The following is an 18,541-nucleotide window of genomic DNA, read 5'->3' as shown; positions in this document are numbered from 1 at the left end:
GGAAAGCATATTAACAAGAATGCTGTAATTGTTGTTTTTATCTTTGTTTAATCTTATGTTGCACTTTGAGATTTACTGCTAATGTAAAGTGCCCCTATAAATAAAATACATTATTATTATTATGGCAGGATGAGGAAAAAAAAAAAAACAAAATTAAATAAAGGGCCCAAATCGCGGCTCTGTACTCGTTAACCCTTCGTGCACCTGCCGTTCTGTCCAGCCGCACCTTACTGGCCGTCAGAAGAAGAGGCGAGCGACGACTGTGCTGGGATGCCGTCACGCAGACGGTACATTAGACATACCCAGCGATTTTTGTTTATTACCAGTTGTGTAAACTGACACGGCCCGCTGTCGAGATGGGTTGGCAAGTCTGACATGCGCCATGACTGGAAGTCGCGTGATTTGACATTAACTTTGGACTTTTTGATGCGCTGAATAGCTTGTGGCTGGGATTACCTGGAGTGGAGTGGGACCTTCACCCTGGGGAACTGCACATTATGTAATATGTCAGGTTTTATCAAATTGCCTTTTCGGAGGTGGAAGGGGGCATTGAGTCCTCCTCCTCCTCCTCATCATCGTCATTGTCAGCACTGGATTACTTTAATGGGTTTACTTGGGTTGCCCCACATTAAACTTTTTTTTTCTCCACACCCCACAGTTTTGGTCATCCTTCAGGTTGCCTCCAGCCCCCCCCCCCCCCCCCCCCCCCCACAATTCTGCATGTGTTATGTGACAGCTCCTCCTCCCACATTGTGTCTTAGGCCTTACCCCCCCATCATTCTCATCTGCCTTTCACTCCACACCCCCAACCAAACCACCTACCTGTGTTTCTCTTTGGCGGCACACATGCCCTTTTTCTGGGCGTTGATGCCAGGCTAAGCTGTTAGGATATCAAGGCCGAGCCAACAAGTGGTCTTCATTTCAGGGTGACAAATCACTGAGAGGTGTGCAGGATTTTATAAACTGGGGTATGGAACTGAAAACTCTGACTTTTGCTAAGCTGCAAATGTGACCCTTGGCATAGAAAACGACGGCCTGATTAACTCACCAAAACAAACCATTTTATTGTTTTAATCCAGAAAACTGACAAAAGTAAACTGCTTCCTGCAGCTGAGACCTCCTGCCTAACTTGTGGCAGTCAAAAAGTCTCCAAAGGTGAAGCACTCAATCAAAATAAATAAATGAAACACACAAATCCATTCGTGGTGCCCTTCCAGACTATGTGGCGCAGTAACCCCCAGAGTCTTAAGTGACAAGAACCAAAGCGCGGCCTGCCTTCCGTGTTGCAAACCCGAGTGATGCTTGGCAGGACGAGTGCCATCACCAGGCAGTGTCTGTGCTGTGCCCCGCGCTGACCTTTCACCTCAGGGCTCCCATGGCATCTCCAGTGTTTCAGCCAATGGGGGGCAGCACACTTGTAATGGGACCCGGGTGGTACTTCTCTTCCAACACCCGACTGAAGTGCAGAATCCCCCTCTCCGTTCACTCCAGCTCCATTTCGCTGACCGCCTTTTCAGCCAGGCTTAGTCGCCCACCGTCCGTGTCTTTGGAAGGGTCCCGATCGGAATCCTCTTCTGGATGCTGCTCCCCTCCGAATCCTCGCGACCTCAGGGACTGAATTACCTCGGGGATGAAGTTGCCAGGCGGCTTCCACAGGACGAGTTCTGCTCCGGTGGGATACCTGAGAAGATCAAATCGGGCAGCGGGTAAGTGGCTGGCAGCAGGCGCCTCTTGGCTTTTTGTGATTTTTGCTTTTAATTATTTAAAAAAAAAAAAAAAAGAGAAAAGCGGCCGTTAACAGTAGGAACTAAGAACGTCTCCGTCATACCTACACCTCACCTTGTTTAGGTAGAAGTCTTTATTGTAGTGTTTGTGTGTTTCAGGAGGGTTCTTGTTAGATTTCTTCAGCTTCTGTAAAAAGCTACATTTCCCCTTTGTTACAAATCATGTACAGTCAAATAGAAATTAATATTTTAAAGATTAGGTAAGTCTAATCAAAAAAGTGACAACAGTATATACATATAAAATAGCAAACCGACAACAATACAGTAACCGTCCAAAAGGTACGACTCGTATACACAGCAGTACTGCACTTCGGACTTTGGCACCAAACCAAATGACGGACTGACACAAACCCGTCACTCACTCCGGCACCCCACCATGGTTCTCCCTCCCACACCCTTTTTTTAAATTTTCCAGCTTATCAAACGGGGGGGGGGGTCCCCAGTGGCGTCTCGGTCACGTTGAAGAGCAAAGAGCTGAGCACATAAAGCCACCGCTGTTTACTTCCAGTATTGCTGGTACCGTGCCATTTTAAAAATTGGGCTTTTCGGGACTGTTATCACCTAACACACACACGCACACACACACACACACACACAGATACAGGCTGAGTTAAAATTAATTTATATATATATATAAAAACTAATGGTACTGCTATGTATATACTTACACTGTGTTTAATTTTTGTGGACTATTTATGTGCCACATGTGGTCCATGTGTTGAATTCCTCTAAATCATCTTGCACATATGAAGTATGTTTTGTGAATAAATTGTTTCCGCCATTCAAATGTTAACATAATTTTGACTCGCCCTGTATATGTATATATCTTCTTATATAATACACTACCGTGGCTGTTCGTTTGTCTGGCCAGGATTTTAAATCACCTGTAGCTCGCAAACCGTTTCACCTACTGACCTGAAATTTACTACACATACACTACGTGACGTCTACTATCCGCTTTCGGGGTGATGATTTTTATTTTATTGTAGAATCAACTCTCAGCAGCACGCAGCAGGGTGGCCGTGCAGCGCATGTGAACGTGCACCATTCTCATCCTTACCACCTTCGCCGTCACTTCCCCTACCTCTTCATATCTTAAGTGTTCAATCTGCCTCAAGAATGATTTAAGTGTCAGTACAATTTTCTTAATTTTCCACTTAAGCTAAGTAATTGCAACACAAAAACTAATCCGTTTTAACGCGAAAAGATGCCAACGGAAGAAGAGAACCAACGGGCCGCTAGGGTGGAGACGAGAAGAGCTGCTCAGGAAGCAACAAACCCATCAACCTCTGCCTGGTTGTCTCCACACATACCGCTTAGAATTAAGGCCAACTCCCGCATGGAGTTTGCTAAAAGACACCTGAAGGACTCTGAGATGGTGAGAAATAAGATTCTCTGGTCTGATGCGACCAAGATGGAACTTTTTGGCCTTAATTCTAAGCGGTATGTGTGGAGACAACCAGGCACTGCTCATCACTTGTCCAGTACAGTCCCCACAGTGAAGCATGGTGGTGGCAGCATCATGCTGTGGGCGTGTTTTTCCGCTGCAGGGACAGGACGACTGGTTGCAATCGAGGGAAAGATGAATGCGGCCAAGTACAGGGATATCCTGGACAAAAACCTTCTCCAGAGTGCTAAGGACCTCAGACTGGGCCGAAGGTTTACCTTCCAACAAGACAATGACCCTAAGCACACAGCTAAAATAACGAAGGAGTGGCTTCACAACAACTCTGTGACTGTTCTTGAATGGCCCAGCCAGAGCCCTGACTTAAACCCAATTGAGCATCTCTGGAGAGACCTAAAAATGGCTGTCCACCAACGTTTACCATCCAACCTGACAGAACTGGAGAGGATCTGCAAGGAGGAATGGCAGAGGATCCCCAAATCCAGGTGTGAAAAACTTGTTGCATCTTTCCCAAGAAGACTCATGGCTGTATTAGCTCAAAAGGGTGCTTCTACTAAATACTTAGGACCATGTGATATTTCAGTTTTTCTTTTTTAATAAATCTGCAACAATTTCAAAAATTCTTTTTTTTCTCTGTCAATATGGGGTGCTGTGTGTACATTGAGGGAAAAAATTAATTTAAATGATTTTAGCAAATGGCTGCAATATGACAAAGAGTGAAAAATTGAAGGGGGTCTGAATACTTTCCGTACCCACTGTATATCTATTATATAAAATAATCTTGGGTCGAGACGTGATCATCTCAGAGAGACACTTTGACGTCACACGAGACTAGAAATTGCAACCTTAGGAAGCAAGACCCGTGAGACGGTGACTTTTGCACATCACGCCCTACTTACAAACAATTTAAAACAAGTTCACGGACATCTAACCTCACAGTTGTTGGAATGATTTTGGCAGACACACTTCATGTGCTCCCAGCTTTTAAAAATGTATGTTCTAGACGGCACGTAAACGACTAAGCGAAGAATAAAGAGCAGCCTGTCGAAAAGAGACACAAAAGCGTTTATATACATTGTATGTATATATATTTATATACTATAATTATATAAAAAAAAATCTTTGGACACAACAAGACTTTTTTAGGAGATGAGACTTTTTGGAACAGATTTTTTCAAGTCCCACGAGATGAGAATATTGCCATGAGATTTTTTCAAGTCCCGCCCTCCTCTCAGCCCACACTCCCGGTCCTCTCAGTTCTCATTTGTGTGAATGTTTTTGTCAGACACTGTTCTTGCTCTCAGCTTTTATACATTTTAATGTTTTCCTCACTTTAAATTCCCAATTTAAGAAGACTTATTATGTCCAAATCCCGAAGGGTTATCAAAAGTAAAAATGAGTACGCGGGCAATCCTAGCACCAAGAAACGGTTGAAGTCAAACGAATTTATGCCAACACGGTGGCGCAGTGGGTAGCGCTGCTGCCGCACAGTTAGGAGACCCGGGTTTGCTTCCCTAATCCTCCCTGCGTGGAGTTTGCAAGTTCCCCTCCGTGTCTGCGTGAGTTTCCTCCTGGTGCCCCGGTTTCTTCCCACAGTCCAAAGACGTGCAGGTTAGGTGCACTGACGATTCTAAATTGTCCGTGTGTGTGTGTCCTGCAGTGGGCTGGCACCCTGCCCAGGATTTGTTCCTGTCTTGCGCCCTGTGTTGGCTGGGATTGGCTCCAGCAGACCCCCGTGACCCTGTAGTTAGGATATAGTGGGTTGGGTATTGGATGGATGGAAAGTCAATCAGTAACACGGCAAATTGGTTAAATGCGTATCAACAGACTCTGGTGGTGATGGTGCGGAAGATGAAAACAACAACTTACAATATCCCGTAGAATATCTACAACCGTTAACACCGTCCGGTCTTCCTCTGCACGAATTACTATGGAAAGAAGGACGTATCCAAAAAAGGTAATGTAGTACATCTTCAGGGGATAGACACCAAAGGAGATCTTGATATGAAATAAGGAGCCATTAGAAACAATGAACGCTGCTGTTTAAGACTTAAAACAATTAAAAGGTTCAAAATCTTAACAAGAGAGACAACTAAACTGAAACAACAATAACTGACTTCTCGTTAAGCAATCTGGTTGGACTGTTGCCCTGCAGGACCCCGGCTCTAAAGCACTGATTTATGTAATAATGTAACAGAATCACTTTATTAGCTAAGCACGCTTACACATAGCAGGAGTCTGCTTGAGAATAGTGACACACACCCGTAACACAATCACTGTAAGAAAATAAACTTCACTAAAAAGTAAGATCACAGTCCATTTTCTAAACGCACCTATCCTGAGCAGGGAAGCTGGAGCCAGGTGCCAGTCCCTCGCAGGGTGTAGGATTACAGTTTAAGCACTAAATACCAGCGCTGCTTTAGAACACAAGCTGTTGATTACAGTAACATGATGTGGACTGTTAAATAACAGTTCAAAGGTAATAAGATTCATGGCGTAAAGGAAAAAAGACAAAACTGCTTGTATGCCACGTTGTCTTATGCAGTTCACAGAATGGACGGCTTGAAAAAAAATGTGATGTCCAGGATGAGGAAGGTCAGCAATAACTTCCGGGACCTCCTACACCTTGGGGTTTGGGCAGCTGATAATCTTCTCTGATGAAGTCTCGCCTCGTCCTTAACGCGAGTTGCTCCAAACCCAACAGCTGCGTGTGACGGTCAGGACAGACGGAGCGACTTCAGTGTACTAAGCAATGCCTTTGGATTCTTAATGTTCGCTTCCCATTTCAGGGGTCTGAAATTAAAATTGTGTGAGAAGTTGAAGGGCTGATCACTGGTTACTTCTGAGCCACAGAGAGTTGTGTGAGAGGGGCGGCTTTTCCTAAACCTAACGATCATCCCAGCAGCACCCCCTGAGGTCAGGACTGTTTGGACTGCACCAGGCAACCTGCCTGCCGTCTGTGAACGGACTCGAGCAACCAGCTCCACGCTATTGGCAGATGTCTGGGGTTTTACGGTTTATTCGCACGTCAAGTGTGTTTTTAGCTTTTAATTGCGAGTCTGGAACTTTCCTAAACTGCTGATAAAGTTATTTGCCCTTATTTGGACTCCTTGGGTCCTCAATCACGGGGCCGCTGTGGCTGCATGTATTAATAAGAAGCCCTTATTGCTGAAGTCACACTTCTGCTTCACTTTATTGATATCGCTCGTTAAGATTTTGAACCCTTATTGCTTATTTTAGTCTTAAACAGCTGACTTCTCGGTTTTTAATGGACATGCAAATAACAAAAGAGACCAGCATTTCACCATTTCGTGTGTTACCATTTACCTCTGTGTGTACTTATCGTGCATTATTGGGTCTAATTAAATACTTGGAAGGAAAGTGAAGAGAAAAAAAAGTGAAGGACTGGGAATTCCTTCTCCATTTTAGCCTTCAAATCATTTGGCTGATATCCTTAGAAAGGGCAAGAAAATCGAGGATATGAGAAGGACCTGACATGGCAGAGTTAAAGCACCAAGAAGCCCTGAAATTAAATTATTGGCAAGAACTGCTTTCTAATTAAGCAACCGGGTGAGAACAAAAACCTGCAACCACTGCGGCCCTCCAGGTCTGTGATTAAAGACCCCTGTTTTAGCTGATGCTACTCATGTCTAAGTGTTTTGGGAGCAAGCTGTTTAGAAACCTCCTGCATGCTGCAGTTTTTGTGCATTTTCAGCTAAACGCTTGTTCCACTGAAACGAACAGCAATGCTTAGAGAAACACTGGTTTGAAAATAAAGTGTTTTGGAAGCATTTTTAACAAAGTCACGGTCTGTTTCTGGATAAGCCAGGAGTGAAGCAGCTCAGTGAAACTAAAAAAAAGAAAAATAAATAATACCGGTGCTGTTGTGCAAACATGTGCTTCGGTCAAAAAGTGATAGAGGGGGTCAGGTACCCAAATCTAGTGACAGGAACGGAGCAACAGTTGAGATGTTTTAACATATAGCTGGAGCGGGATGGAGTTTGCATGTTCTACCTGTGCACTTCTACATTTCTCAGTACTGGCGAGTGTGCGTAACTGCAGACGACTACCCATTTAAACAATGAACACTAGAAATGTGTCCGTCACACTTTACTCCTTCGTGTGCTGCGAAGTAAAGAAGCTCCAACCTGAGCCCCCCATATGCGACACTGGCCGCTGCGCCACCAGATCACGGCGCTTCAAAATATCTTTGTCACGTAACAGCATTAAAGCTCTTCTAATAATTTCCGTTACCGGATTGCACGCAGCACACTCTCTTGTGGTCGGCTGTGTGATTGAGCCCTGCACAGGCTCGCCGTACCTCCCACCACGTTGACTTCTTGTCTCCCACCCAGTGGCTCCCTGTGACCCTGAACTTAGCATGTCCAGGGTTAAATGTATCCCTGTAGTGTCTTTTCAGTTCTTGTCCCTCGACTGCATGCTATGTGCAGGCTTAACCTGTTCCTCTATAGCCATCAACAGGCGCCCGGAGCGTACATTGGCATGATGTCGCACCAAGGGCAGCAGGCTATTTTTTCTTTTTCTTGTGAAATAACGCACTGATTTTTTTTTTTTGGGGTGGTGGTAAGAAGCTTCCGTGAAATTTGATGAAGACTCTCTCCCACGGCCCTGTACTTGTGTGCCTATTGGCACCCGCGTGTAATCCTGGAAATTTTTCTGGATGCGGCCCAAGTTCTTCCTAGAGCGTCTGTGCTCACAATGCCAGAGTTGCATCATCTTCTTCATTACGGATTACAATACAATACAGTTTATTTTTGTATAGCCCAAAATCACACAATTAAACACTCAAGTCATAGAAAACATTCTGGAGACACAACAATCGCCTCACAAGCCACAAAATGGAGACAGGAAATGATGTCAATCATATTTTCCCTGTGAAACGCTTCTTTGAAAATGCTTGCAAAAAGGCCAGTCAAAGCTTGGAAAAACGTCAAAGAGATGCTGAAAATGTACAAAGCACGAACGTGAATAGGCCCAGAGACGGGTGCGTCCTCATTGGCTTGATGTGAGCATCTGCAGGACGGGGGGGCTCCATAATAGAGTGGCATTAGGACGGCTGCTGTTGGTAGGGGGCCGCAGTTCCGTTCCAAACCCTGCTCTAACGATGAAGTGTTTCTGCAAGACCACCTGCCACTGACACACTAGAACGTCCTCATTTTTTGTATTTAAAACTGCTTTCCACATCAATCTGTTAACAGGTAAGTGGACTTTTTATTTCTAAATTATTGCAAATGAGTTATCCGCATATTTAGAGATGGAAGTGACTGAGTTTTGGAATATCATATATCGAGCTCTAGTGCACTGTGAAACAAGTCCTAAAACCGCTGAAGCCCGTCAGTTTGCTCGCTCAGCCTTAATGTTTACGACGTATTTGTCGACAGACCCTCATTGTGTAGCTTTTATCTGTTTTGATTAAATACAGCGGGGAAAATAAGTATTGAAAACACGTCAATGTTTTCGTCAGTACGTATATTTCTGATGGGGCAACTGGCGTGAAATTTTCACCCGACATCAGTACCAACCCAAAGTAATCCACACATACAAACAAGTCTTTAAAATCAGTTATGAGAAATAAAGTGGGATGACACAAGGAATAAGAATTGAACGTGTGAAGATGAGGAGCAAAAAGGCACAGAAAGCCACTGAAATCTGTCAATCCTGATAGGGGGCTATCAGTGCAAATGAATATCTGTCCTAATTGATGGTCTATAAAGAGGTTTCTCATTCTCAAGGTGTCGCCCAAGAAGCATCTCATGATGGGTAAACGCAAAGAGCTCTCTCAAGACCTCCACAACCTTATCGATGGCATTGGTGACAGACATATTTCTAAACTTCTGAATGTTCCAGTGAGCACGATTGGGGCCATAATCCGCATAATCCTCACAGGTGGTGCAGTGGTAGTGCTGCTGCTTTGCAGTAAGGAGACTGTGGAAGATTGTGGGTTCGCTTCCCAGTTCCTCCCTGTGTGGATAGTGCTTTGAGTACTGAGAAAAGCGCTATATAAATGTAATGAATTATTATTAATTGTAAGGAAGATCATTACACCATAAACTGGCCACGACCAGCTGCTCCTCGCAAGATTTCTGACCGAGGAGTCAAAAGAATAATCAGAAGAGTTGTCCAAGAGCCAAGGACCACTCGTGGAGAGCTGGAATTAGAAGAAAACAATAAGTAATGAACTACACCGGCATGGCCTCTGTGCATGCTCACCACGCACGAGACTACAGAAAAAGCACGTTGAAGCTCGGTTAAAGTTTTCTGCACAACATTTGGACAAGCCAATGAAATACTAGGAGAATAGAATCTGGTCAGACGAGACCAAAATGGAACTCTTTGGATGTCGTTGCACACATCATGAGGAGAAATGGTGCTGTGCATCACCCCAAAAACACCACGCCAACAGTGATGTTTGGAGGTGGGAACATCATGGTGTGGGGCTGGCAGACTTCATGTAATTGAAGGAAGGATGAATAGAGAAATGGAGCGGGACATTCTTGATAAGAATCTGCTGCCATCTACCAGGATGCTGGACAATTCAGCAAGACAAGGATCCCAAACACACAGCCAAAGAAACTCTCAATTAGTTTCAGAGAATAAAGAAAATCAAGAAGCTGTTAGAAATGGTCCAGTCAATCACCCGACTTGAATCACATTGAAAATCGAGGGAAAGAACTGACGATCAGAGTTCATAGAAGAGGCCCCCGGAACCTTCAAGATTTGAAGACAGTTTGGGTCAAAATCCCACCTGAGCAATGCATGCGACGCTGTTCTCCATCAAGGAGGCGTCTTCAAGCTTTCATTACCAACAAAGGCTTTTCTACCAAGTGTTAAATAAATTTCAGTAAGCGTGTTCAACACTTTTTACCTTTGTCATTTCACATAACTTAATTTATGGGCTTATTTGTATGTGTGGATTACTTTGTTGTTACCAACATCTAGTGAAAATTTCATGTCACTAGCCCCATTTGAAATAGATTTACTGAGGAAAACGTTGATGTGTTTTCAATATGTATTATCCCCCGCTGTCTGTGGATCTAAACATCAGAGAGAGCCACAAATGTAATGACTCCCACGCTAAGGATCTCGGATACTTACAGTGCATCCGGAAAGTATTCCCAGCGCTTCATCACTTTGTCCACATTTTGTTATGTTACAGCCTTATTCCAGAATGGATTAAATTCATTTTTTCCCTCAGAATTCTACACACAACACCCCATAATGACAACGTGAAAAAAGTTTACTTGAGATTTTTGCAAATTTATTACAAATAAAAAAACTGAGAAAGCACATGTACATAAGTATTCACAGCCTTTGCCATGAAGCTCGAAATTGAGCTCAGGTGCCTCCTGTTTCCCCTGATCATCCTTGAGATGTTTCTGCAGCTTCATTGGAGTCCACCTGTGGTAAATTCAGTTGACTGGACATGATTTGGAAAGGCACACACCTGTCTATAGAAGGTCCCACAGTTGATAGTTCATGTCAGAGCACAAACCAAGCATGAAGTCAAAGGAATTGTGTCGAGGCACAAATCTGGGGAAGGTTACAGAAAAAGTTCTGCTTCTTTGAAGGTCCCAAAGAGCACAGTGGCCTCCATCATCCGTAAGTGGAAGAAGTTCGAAACCACCAGGACTCTTCCTAGAGCTGGCTGGCCATCTAAACTGAGCGATCGGGGGAGAAGGGCCTTAGTCAGGGAGGTGACCAACAACCCGATGGTCCTCTGTGGAGAGAGGAGAACCTTCCAGAAGGACAACCATCTTTGCAGCAATCCACCAATCAGGCCTGTATGGTAGAGTGGCGAGACGGAAGCCACTCCTTATTAAAAGGCACACGGCAGCCCGCCTGAAGTTTGCCAAAAGGCACCTGAAGGACTCTCAGACCACGAGAAAGAAAATTCTGTGGTCTGATGAGACAAAGATTGAACTCTTTGGTGTGAATGCCAGGCGTCATGTTTGGAGGAAACCAGGCACCGCTCATCACCAGGCCAATACCATCCCTACAGTGAAGCATGGTGGTGGCAGCATCATGCTGTGGGGAACTGGGAGACTAGTCAGGATAAAGGGAAAGATGACTGCAGCAATGTACAGAGACATCCTGGATGAAAACCTGCTCCAGAGCGCTCTTGACCTCAGACTGGGGCGACGGTTCATCTTTCAGCAGGACAACGACCCTAAGCACACAGCCAAGATATCAAAGGAATGGCTTCAGGACAACTCTGTGAATGTCCTTGAGTGGCCCAGCCAGAGCCCAGACTTGAATCCGATTGAACATCTCTGGAGAGATCTTAAAATGGATATGCACCGACGCTTCCTATCCAACCTGATGGAGCTTGAGAGGTGCTGCAAAGAGGAATGGGCCAAACTGGCCAAGGATAGGTGTGCCAAGCTTGTGGCATCATATTCAAAAAGACTTGAGGCTGGAATTGCTGCCAAAGGGGCATCGACAAAGTATTGAGCAACGGCTGTGAATACTTATGTACATGGGATTTCTCAGTTTTTTTATTTTTAATAAATTTGCAAAAACCTCAAGTAAACTTTTTCACGTTGTCATTATGGAGTGTTGTGTGTAGAATTCTGAGGAAAAAAATGAATTTAGTCCATTTTGGAATAAGGGTGTAACATAACAAAATGTGGATAAAGTGATGCGCTGGGAATACTTTCCGGATGCACTGTAACTAGTTAAGTTCATGTGATTGTCGCATGCACAAAGCACAATAAAATTCCTACTTGAATGTCTGACCAACACACAACCCTGGTCTGGTATTATTAGTCAAATGTGGGCGACACAAGGATGTAGCACAACAGAACCCTTGGGGTCAAAGCTCAGTTGTTTTTCTTTATCCAGAAGGCACTCGTGCCCCACAGGGGTGATTAGGTGTGTTTCAGGGATACTCACAGGGAGTAGAAGGAGCTGCGAGGAAGTCCTGTGTCCAGACTGTTGAGTCGGTCTGCTGTCAGCGCAGATGAGAATACCAGCCGGGGAGAAACCTCCATGTCGGTGCATGTTTCCACTTCGATCTCCGTCTCGTAGTCCTTTGGCTCTAACCTTTAATGTGGTGAAACAGGGACACAGCTCTCAGGATGGTGTTGCAGGTCTCCCGCGATGCTGCTCTTTACAACAGCATATTGAGAGCCAGGAATTTGTATTGATTTTAAAAGCCAGTCAAGACATCCATCACGGGCCACTCACCTCTCTTCTACTGTTACGAAATGTTGGTACTCCTTTTCCTCTGCTGGCTCGAGTCCATGGCAGTGCCCCGGCTGGGCAGGGAACCCAGTAGATGCGTAACAATGGTCGTTATTCAGACTGAGGCAGGTGAAGCGGGTGGCCATCTGTTCTTCTGTCACAAAGTGTTTGGAGACGGGGCCTCTAGAGAGGAAGACACACAGGAGTGGAGCTGTGTTACAGAAGACCATCCCTGAAAGACTTCAAGATGTTATGACATGACAATGGCACAGTCCATCCTGTGTCTAGAAGTAGTGCTGCCTTCATGAGTAACTGGAGTAGGACAGGACTGACCCCAAAATGCTGTCACCAGTACAAATTGAGCAGAGGCTTGTGCTAACCTGTCTCTGCTTAGGTAATCAGTTTATTTATTAAACTAAATGTTGGAACGCTAAATACACACAGGTATAAATGAAAACAAGCAAGATGGAGAACTGCTGTTTCCCTGGTCATTTGTATCTTATTATTAATAAGGAGCCAGGGAGACACCCTCCTCTCCGCCACTTCTAAGGCCGAGCGGGGGATTTGGCATTCCGGAACCAAACTCTCAGCCACCGGATCTAAAGAGCAGCGACGAGGGCCATTTGTCTCGTAACTGCAAGGGCGCCGATCACACAGCTCTCTTGGCACCACTACACTCACTTCTGTCTGGTGCCATTCTGTGTTATGGTTTGATTTGTTGGCTACTCGACCCTCTGAGCATCTGCAGGAGTGCCCACCCTCTCACCCTCGCTATGTGACCACTTAGCCCTACAGCCAAAATATGCCGATTTTCAACCGTGACTCATGCTGCTTCAAACCCTAAATGATTTTATTCTCTACAAACCTCCATACTTATTTGATGCCATCAATATGAATTGCCAGTTCTCGTTGTATTTGAGGTTTGGAAATGTCACCCGTCCTAAATTAGTCCTACATCAAAACTAGACATCACAGTGTTTCTCCTACCATTAAAAATAGTGGCGAGTAACTCAGTAATCTTAAATGAATTTATCAAATTACTGTGAATTTTTAAAGGGGCTGAAATGTACCCAGGTTTCCCTTTCACGTTATGCCCATTTTCTTACTCTGGCATAGGCCCTCACCTTGCACTATTCAATGATGTGACTTGGAATCGTCGTTTAAACCCGGAGACATTTCTGTAATCCTGGGTTGGTTATGGATGTGATGCTTTCAAATGGAGCCTCCAGATCTATAGGGAATGAGCGACACATCGCACTGCACTGCATTGTGGGTGATATCCTCAATCCCATCCAACAACTCAGACATACCTGACAGCTGCCAACTGGTTTGGGTGTAGTGTGCCTGCCAGTGGATTTGCATTCCAGCTGCAGCTGGTTTCTGCTTCACATATAGTGATGCTGGGAGAGACTAAGGCCCTCATAACCAGGAAATATCGATCAAGCTATCCCAGTTTATGAAAGATGCTGTATAGAACAGACTGATTTAACCAGGCTGGAAATATCAATTAAAAGAAAACAAGACAAAGCTGTAAAATGAAATGGGAGACGGGCAGGTGAGCACCTCCGGCATCCCAAGGCGGACAGGTTAAACTTACTGCTCACACTTGTCCATGCGCCTCTTCGAGTTCAGCCTCCGACAGTGGCCAGCGTCTCTGTCAAATTCAAATGCCAAGACATTTAATCGATTAATGATCATGACGCTGAGCCAAACAAAAAGCTCTGTGACCCAATTAGAAGGTTATGAGAAATCAAATATTCGTGAAACAGAAACGTACAAGAAAGAAAAAAAAGAAAACATACCTAACCAAATCACTGGTCTACAAACAAATATTTTTGTTTGCTTCTGGGAACTTCAGAGCAGCTCTTTATTAGGTTTTTTACACTGATTTCATATATAAAATCAGAATTAAGCTAGAACAGCAGGTTTTTGAAATACACATCACTGACCTTTTGACACTTTTGAATATCAATATATCAAAACGATATCTGGAGTTTGGACTTTGTCCCACCCAAATTGTTTTGATGTGTTTATTCTGAAAACAAACCAGAAGACGATACCAGAGACACGTTAAAGTATATTTATGTCAGTTTACCTCAATATAAAAGTGAGATCAGCGTGCTCAAAAACATCTGAGGCCCTCGCTTTTGCACTTGTCCTGCACATCTGTCTCACTTTGCAAGAACCAAAAGCAGTCACCCATCATGTTCGGAGTGAATTTTCTCTGATATCAGCTTTCCTTCACCTTTATATCTTGATGAAATCTTTCCCCATGCTCCCCTCCTACATCACTTAGATTTGGTGGAAAAAAGTCGAAATGAGAATGTAAATAATGCGTCTTCAGTGACATTCTGGCTCCCGTAAGCTAATATACTTTCAGCATATTCTCCACAAGCTCAGTATAATTCTCTGCTCTGTGCTTGTCGAGAATATTCCGGACAACTTGCACAAATGATGGTGCTGATTCAGTTGGCTTCAGTTTCTTTTTGAACTCGTCATCAAGCATCAGTTCACGGATTTCAGGGCCAACAAAAACACCTTCCTTCATTTTGGCTTCACTTTTCTTGAGACCAAACTTATGTCTTAAATGCTGAAATGCATCGCCTTTACTGTCCAGTCACCCTAGTTGTCCAAGACCTGGAACATCATAACTAAAAAAACGGGACGTGCTGCTGGAACGAAAACGGTTTTCAGATTTGGAGTCAGCAAGTGAAATTTGTTAAAGTAAAGGTGAAAGAATCCCAGTAGCAAAATGCTTGTTGACCAGTGACTGGGTGCTAGAAACATGTAGGACAAGCCCAGGTCTTTTATAGGCTTATTGTAACATGCACAGATTACATCATATGAGTAAGGAAACTCACAACTAAATAACATTTTTAAAGTTAACATATATTATGTGGATTACAGAATGGATGGACTGTTAGAGTTACACTTCTCCTACTTATTACAATTTGAAACAGGAGATGTGAAACGTTATTCAACGTCTGATAAATGTTAGAAATGTGTAAGCATGGTAATGAAAATTTGTAATTACAATATGCAACACAAGAGCCCAGCACATTACACTAAACAATACTAAATAATATTAAGAACAAAAAAACAATATGATGATAATAACGCACTCTTTAATAAAAGTAAACAGAAATTGGGAAATCTGGGGAGACGGAAGAAAATGAAAGACTGTGACCAATTACAGTGCACTTAAACCCTGCAAAAAAGGAAAAACTGCGTACTGTATACATTTAGGTGTGCCGAATCCATTTCTGAAATTGGAATGCCTCCATTACAAACCATTTCCACGACTACTTTCTCTGTTGCAAAAAAAGCTAACGTTACCAGCACTTTCATTTTGTCTCACAGTACATGGCTTTACCATGTAGATGAATTGATTATGTATAAAATGTATTACGGGTATTATTCCATCTCTGTCAAATTGGTATCTTTTGATGAGTTCTTGAGCATGGGAAAGCCGCTATATAAATAGCACATATTATTATTAAAACAGTCGCCCTTTCCTGGGATGCGTGTGCCAATCTCTGCCTGAACGCCATCTTATTAATCCACACATCTCATGAGCTCTCCTGGTGATGTTTGGGGTAGTTTCCTAAATTAGGATGACTGATCACATGCTATGTATTACTCCTGCTCTTAAGTTGGGTCACTGTGAGGTTTCGGAGCCTGTCAGGTCCTTTGCCCACCTCTAAGATGCTTGATAAATTTGGGCACTAAAGGTAAACATTTTGTTGTCCTTTTGATACACTGCGAGGAAACTTTGTATAGCAGCGAAAACGACAAATTCTGAACAGTTCAAGCTCGGCCTCCATTATCGTGATCAGGTTTTAGGGGTCGGGGTGGCAGAGATGCTAACAAAAAACTTGGTTAAAAAAAAAAAAATATCAAGAAGATCTCACCTGTCCAGGCTCCGGAAGTCTCCTTGGCTCGTTGAATGGCTGATCCATGTCAGGTCTGGATAGGACAACATGCCACTAACAGGCCATGGCTCGACACTCCCTCCGGCCGAGTCCTTCTTCGTCACCCCAGGGCTCATGCTGCTCGTGTCCAGGATGCCTTGTGGCAGATTTGGGTTCATGCCGTCTGGCGTCAGCTGCTCAGTGCATTTCAGACAGCATGGCCCTTGGATTTACTAAGCTGGGGGAGGAAGAAACGGGGAAGGTGGGATACAAAAGATTAGCAATCAGTTTCAGGATCAATCTTATCCTCAGCCTTATGAGTGATGGAGGTACTTAAGAACTGGCTCGCTTGTAAACATGTCTATGTGCCTCACTTATAACCTCCAGATTCTTACTAAAGCAGACGCCTAAACTCATAAAATGATTTTTCAGAAGGCACCAACCATTGCCGCTCTACGCCGTATCGTATCCTCATACAGAACTGCAGTCAAACTGGCAGTTATTTTTTTGACTCATTCTACACAAACAACATGCAGTACTTGTAATGAATGAAAGAAAAACAAAGCCGTGGAATTTATATTTTGGTACATCATCCCCAGCCACGCAGCGACCCAGCTGTTAGTGTTTTTTTTTCCGTACGCACGCCCACACTGAGACCGAGGCTCTATCTGCGGCCTTCACGGCTTTGACGGCAGAGGCGGTGTATGCATTTTTGGCCAAGAAATACAAGTTTACCATTTTTCCGAACGCGGATCTTTATTTCAGGTTCACATATGATTTAATTAAGCACTCGATAATCCTTACCCAAAAGTCATACTATAAACTAACAAAGAAGTCCAATTTTGAACGGACGTACTGGAAGTGAGCGTTCAACAACAGGACTCTACTTCCCAGAGTGCACTGCCATTAAAACGACACCTCCCACAATACACCCGCGCGGGAAATACAAAATAAATGGCTGCCTTGAGCGAGTGCTTTGCTCATCGCGATCACAGCCGAGTATTAACGGAATATTCATATGAGGTGGGAAATTGTTTGACTGGATAATGAACTGAATTCGTTCAAGAATGCAATATTTAGGGCATAAAATATAGACCGATAGTGGTTAGGCCAGGTACTCGTTTCCAGGGGCCCAAATAGTTTTTCATTGGCTGCAAAAACGTTTAATCTACAGGAGTGCTGGCATTATGAATAAAGAAATAATAATAATAATAATTAATAATAATAATAATTTTTTGCATTTATATAGCGCTTTTCTCACTACTCAAAGCGCTCAGCAATTGCAGGTTAAGGGCCTTGCTTAAGGGCCCAACAGAGCAGAGTCCCTATTGGCATTTACGGGATTCGAACCGGCAACCTTCCGATTGCCAGTGCAGATCTCTAGCCTCAGAGCCAAACATTAAATGGCAGCCAAACAGAACTGAGATATGAAATGAGCCGACAGATGACCAGCTAAACTGGGGTTTCAAACTCCAACCAATTTCACTCCAAACAGTCTCTTAATGAGAAGCTGATTCTTGCTGTTAATTAAGCCCGTTATTTAATTCTGTGGCTTGTTGCTGCTCTCATTCTGTCACAGCAGACATTTCCAAATCTGTTGATTTTTCTGTTTTTTCTAAGAACAACGTCAAAATGTTTTGGTGACCTGAGAGATCAACCTTACTGAGTCCTTCACCTTTCTTTATTTTCAGATATTGTGTGATGGGCACAGGAGAGCTGGTCATATGGTGGCTTGTTTGATGTCTCATTATTGTTTGGCTATTAATTAAGGAAAAAGAAACAATTAAGGGGCCTGAGTCAAGTTAATTAAAACTAAAGCAAAAGAAGTTAATTAGCAGTAAAAACGGCTCACTAATGAAGAAGATGGTTAGAATGAAAACATGCAGCCACTGCGGCCCTCGAGGACTGGAGTCCGACACCCGTGATCTAGAACGGGGTAGGCAACGTCGGTCCTGGAGTGCCACAGTATGTGCAGGTTTTTGTTCCAACCCAGTTCCTTAACGAGAACTCAATTATTGCTGATGAAGCACATATTGCTTAAGTGACATTTTAATGCTTCATTTTAGTGGTCTCGCTTGTTAAGGTTCTCCAACCTTAATTGCTTATTTCAATCTTAAACTGCTGCATTCAGTGTTTTAATTGCTCCTTATTAGCAATAAGATGTAAAACGGGGTAGGCAATGTCGGTCCTGGTGAGCCGCAGCGGCTACAGGTTTTCATTCCAACCCAATTGCTTAA

At 43.7% G+C, this 18,541-nt stretch overlaps 1 protein-coding gene across 3 annotated transcripts; it reads right to left on the bottom strand.

The window, feature by feature from the left end:
* Positions 1 to 1,045: 1,045 nt before the first annotated feature.
* On the bottom strand, positions 1,046 to 17,222 carry LOC114661739 (uncharacterized). Of its 3 annotated transcripts, none has more exons than XM_028814916.2 (6): positions 17,161 to 17,200; positions 16,305 to 16,542; positions 13,991 to 14,047; positions 12,397 to 12,576; positions 12,103 to 12,252; positions 1,047 to 1,681 (listed from the first exon to the last, which is right to left on the bottom strand). In XM_028814916.2, exons 2-6 carry the CDS (start codon positions 16,481 to 16,483, stop codon positions 1,483 to 1,485), a joined length of 765 nt encoding a protein of 254 aa, XP_028670749.1. In that variant the 5' UTR covers positions 16,484 to 16,542; positions 17,161 to 17,200; the 3' UTR covers positions 1,047 to 1,482. The 3 variants fall into 3 exon arrangements, with proteins under 3 accessions (XP_028670750.1, XP_028670749.1, XP_028670748.1); XM_028814915.2 differs by having other exon boundaries at positions 1,048 to 1,681; positions 17,109 to 17,221; XM_028814917.2 differs by lacking the exon at positions 13,991 to 14,047 and having other exon boundaries at positions 1,046 to 1,681; positions 17,109 to 17,222.
* Between the last annotated feature and the right edge of the window lie 1,319 nt (positions 17,223 to 18,541).

Source organism: Erpetoichthys calabaricus, chromosome 12 (genome assembly GCF_900747795.2).
Source record: "Erpetoichthys calabaricus chromosome 12, fErpCal1.3, whole genome shotgun sequence".
NCBI classification, from domain to species: Eukaryota; Metazoa; Chordata; class Cladistia; order Polypteriformes; family Polypteridae; genus Erpetoichthys; species Erpetoichthys calabaricus.
Note: the sequence above shows the minus strand (reverse complement) of the source record. Positions and strands in the feature narration are given on the sequence as shown.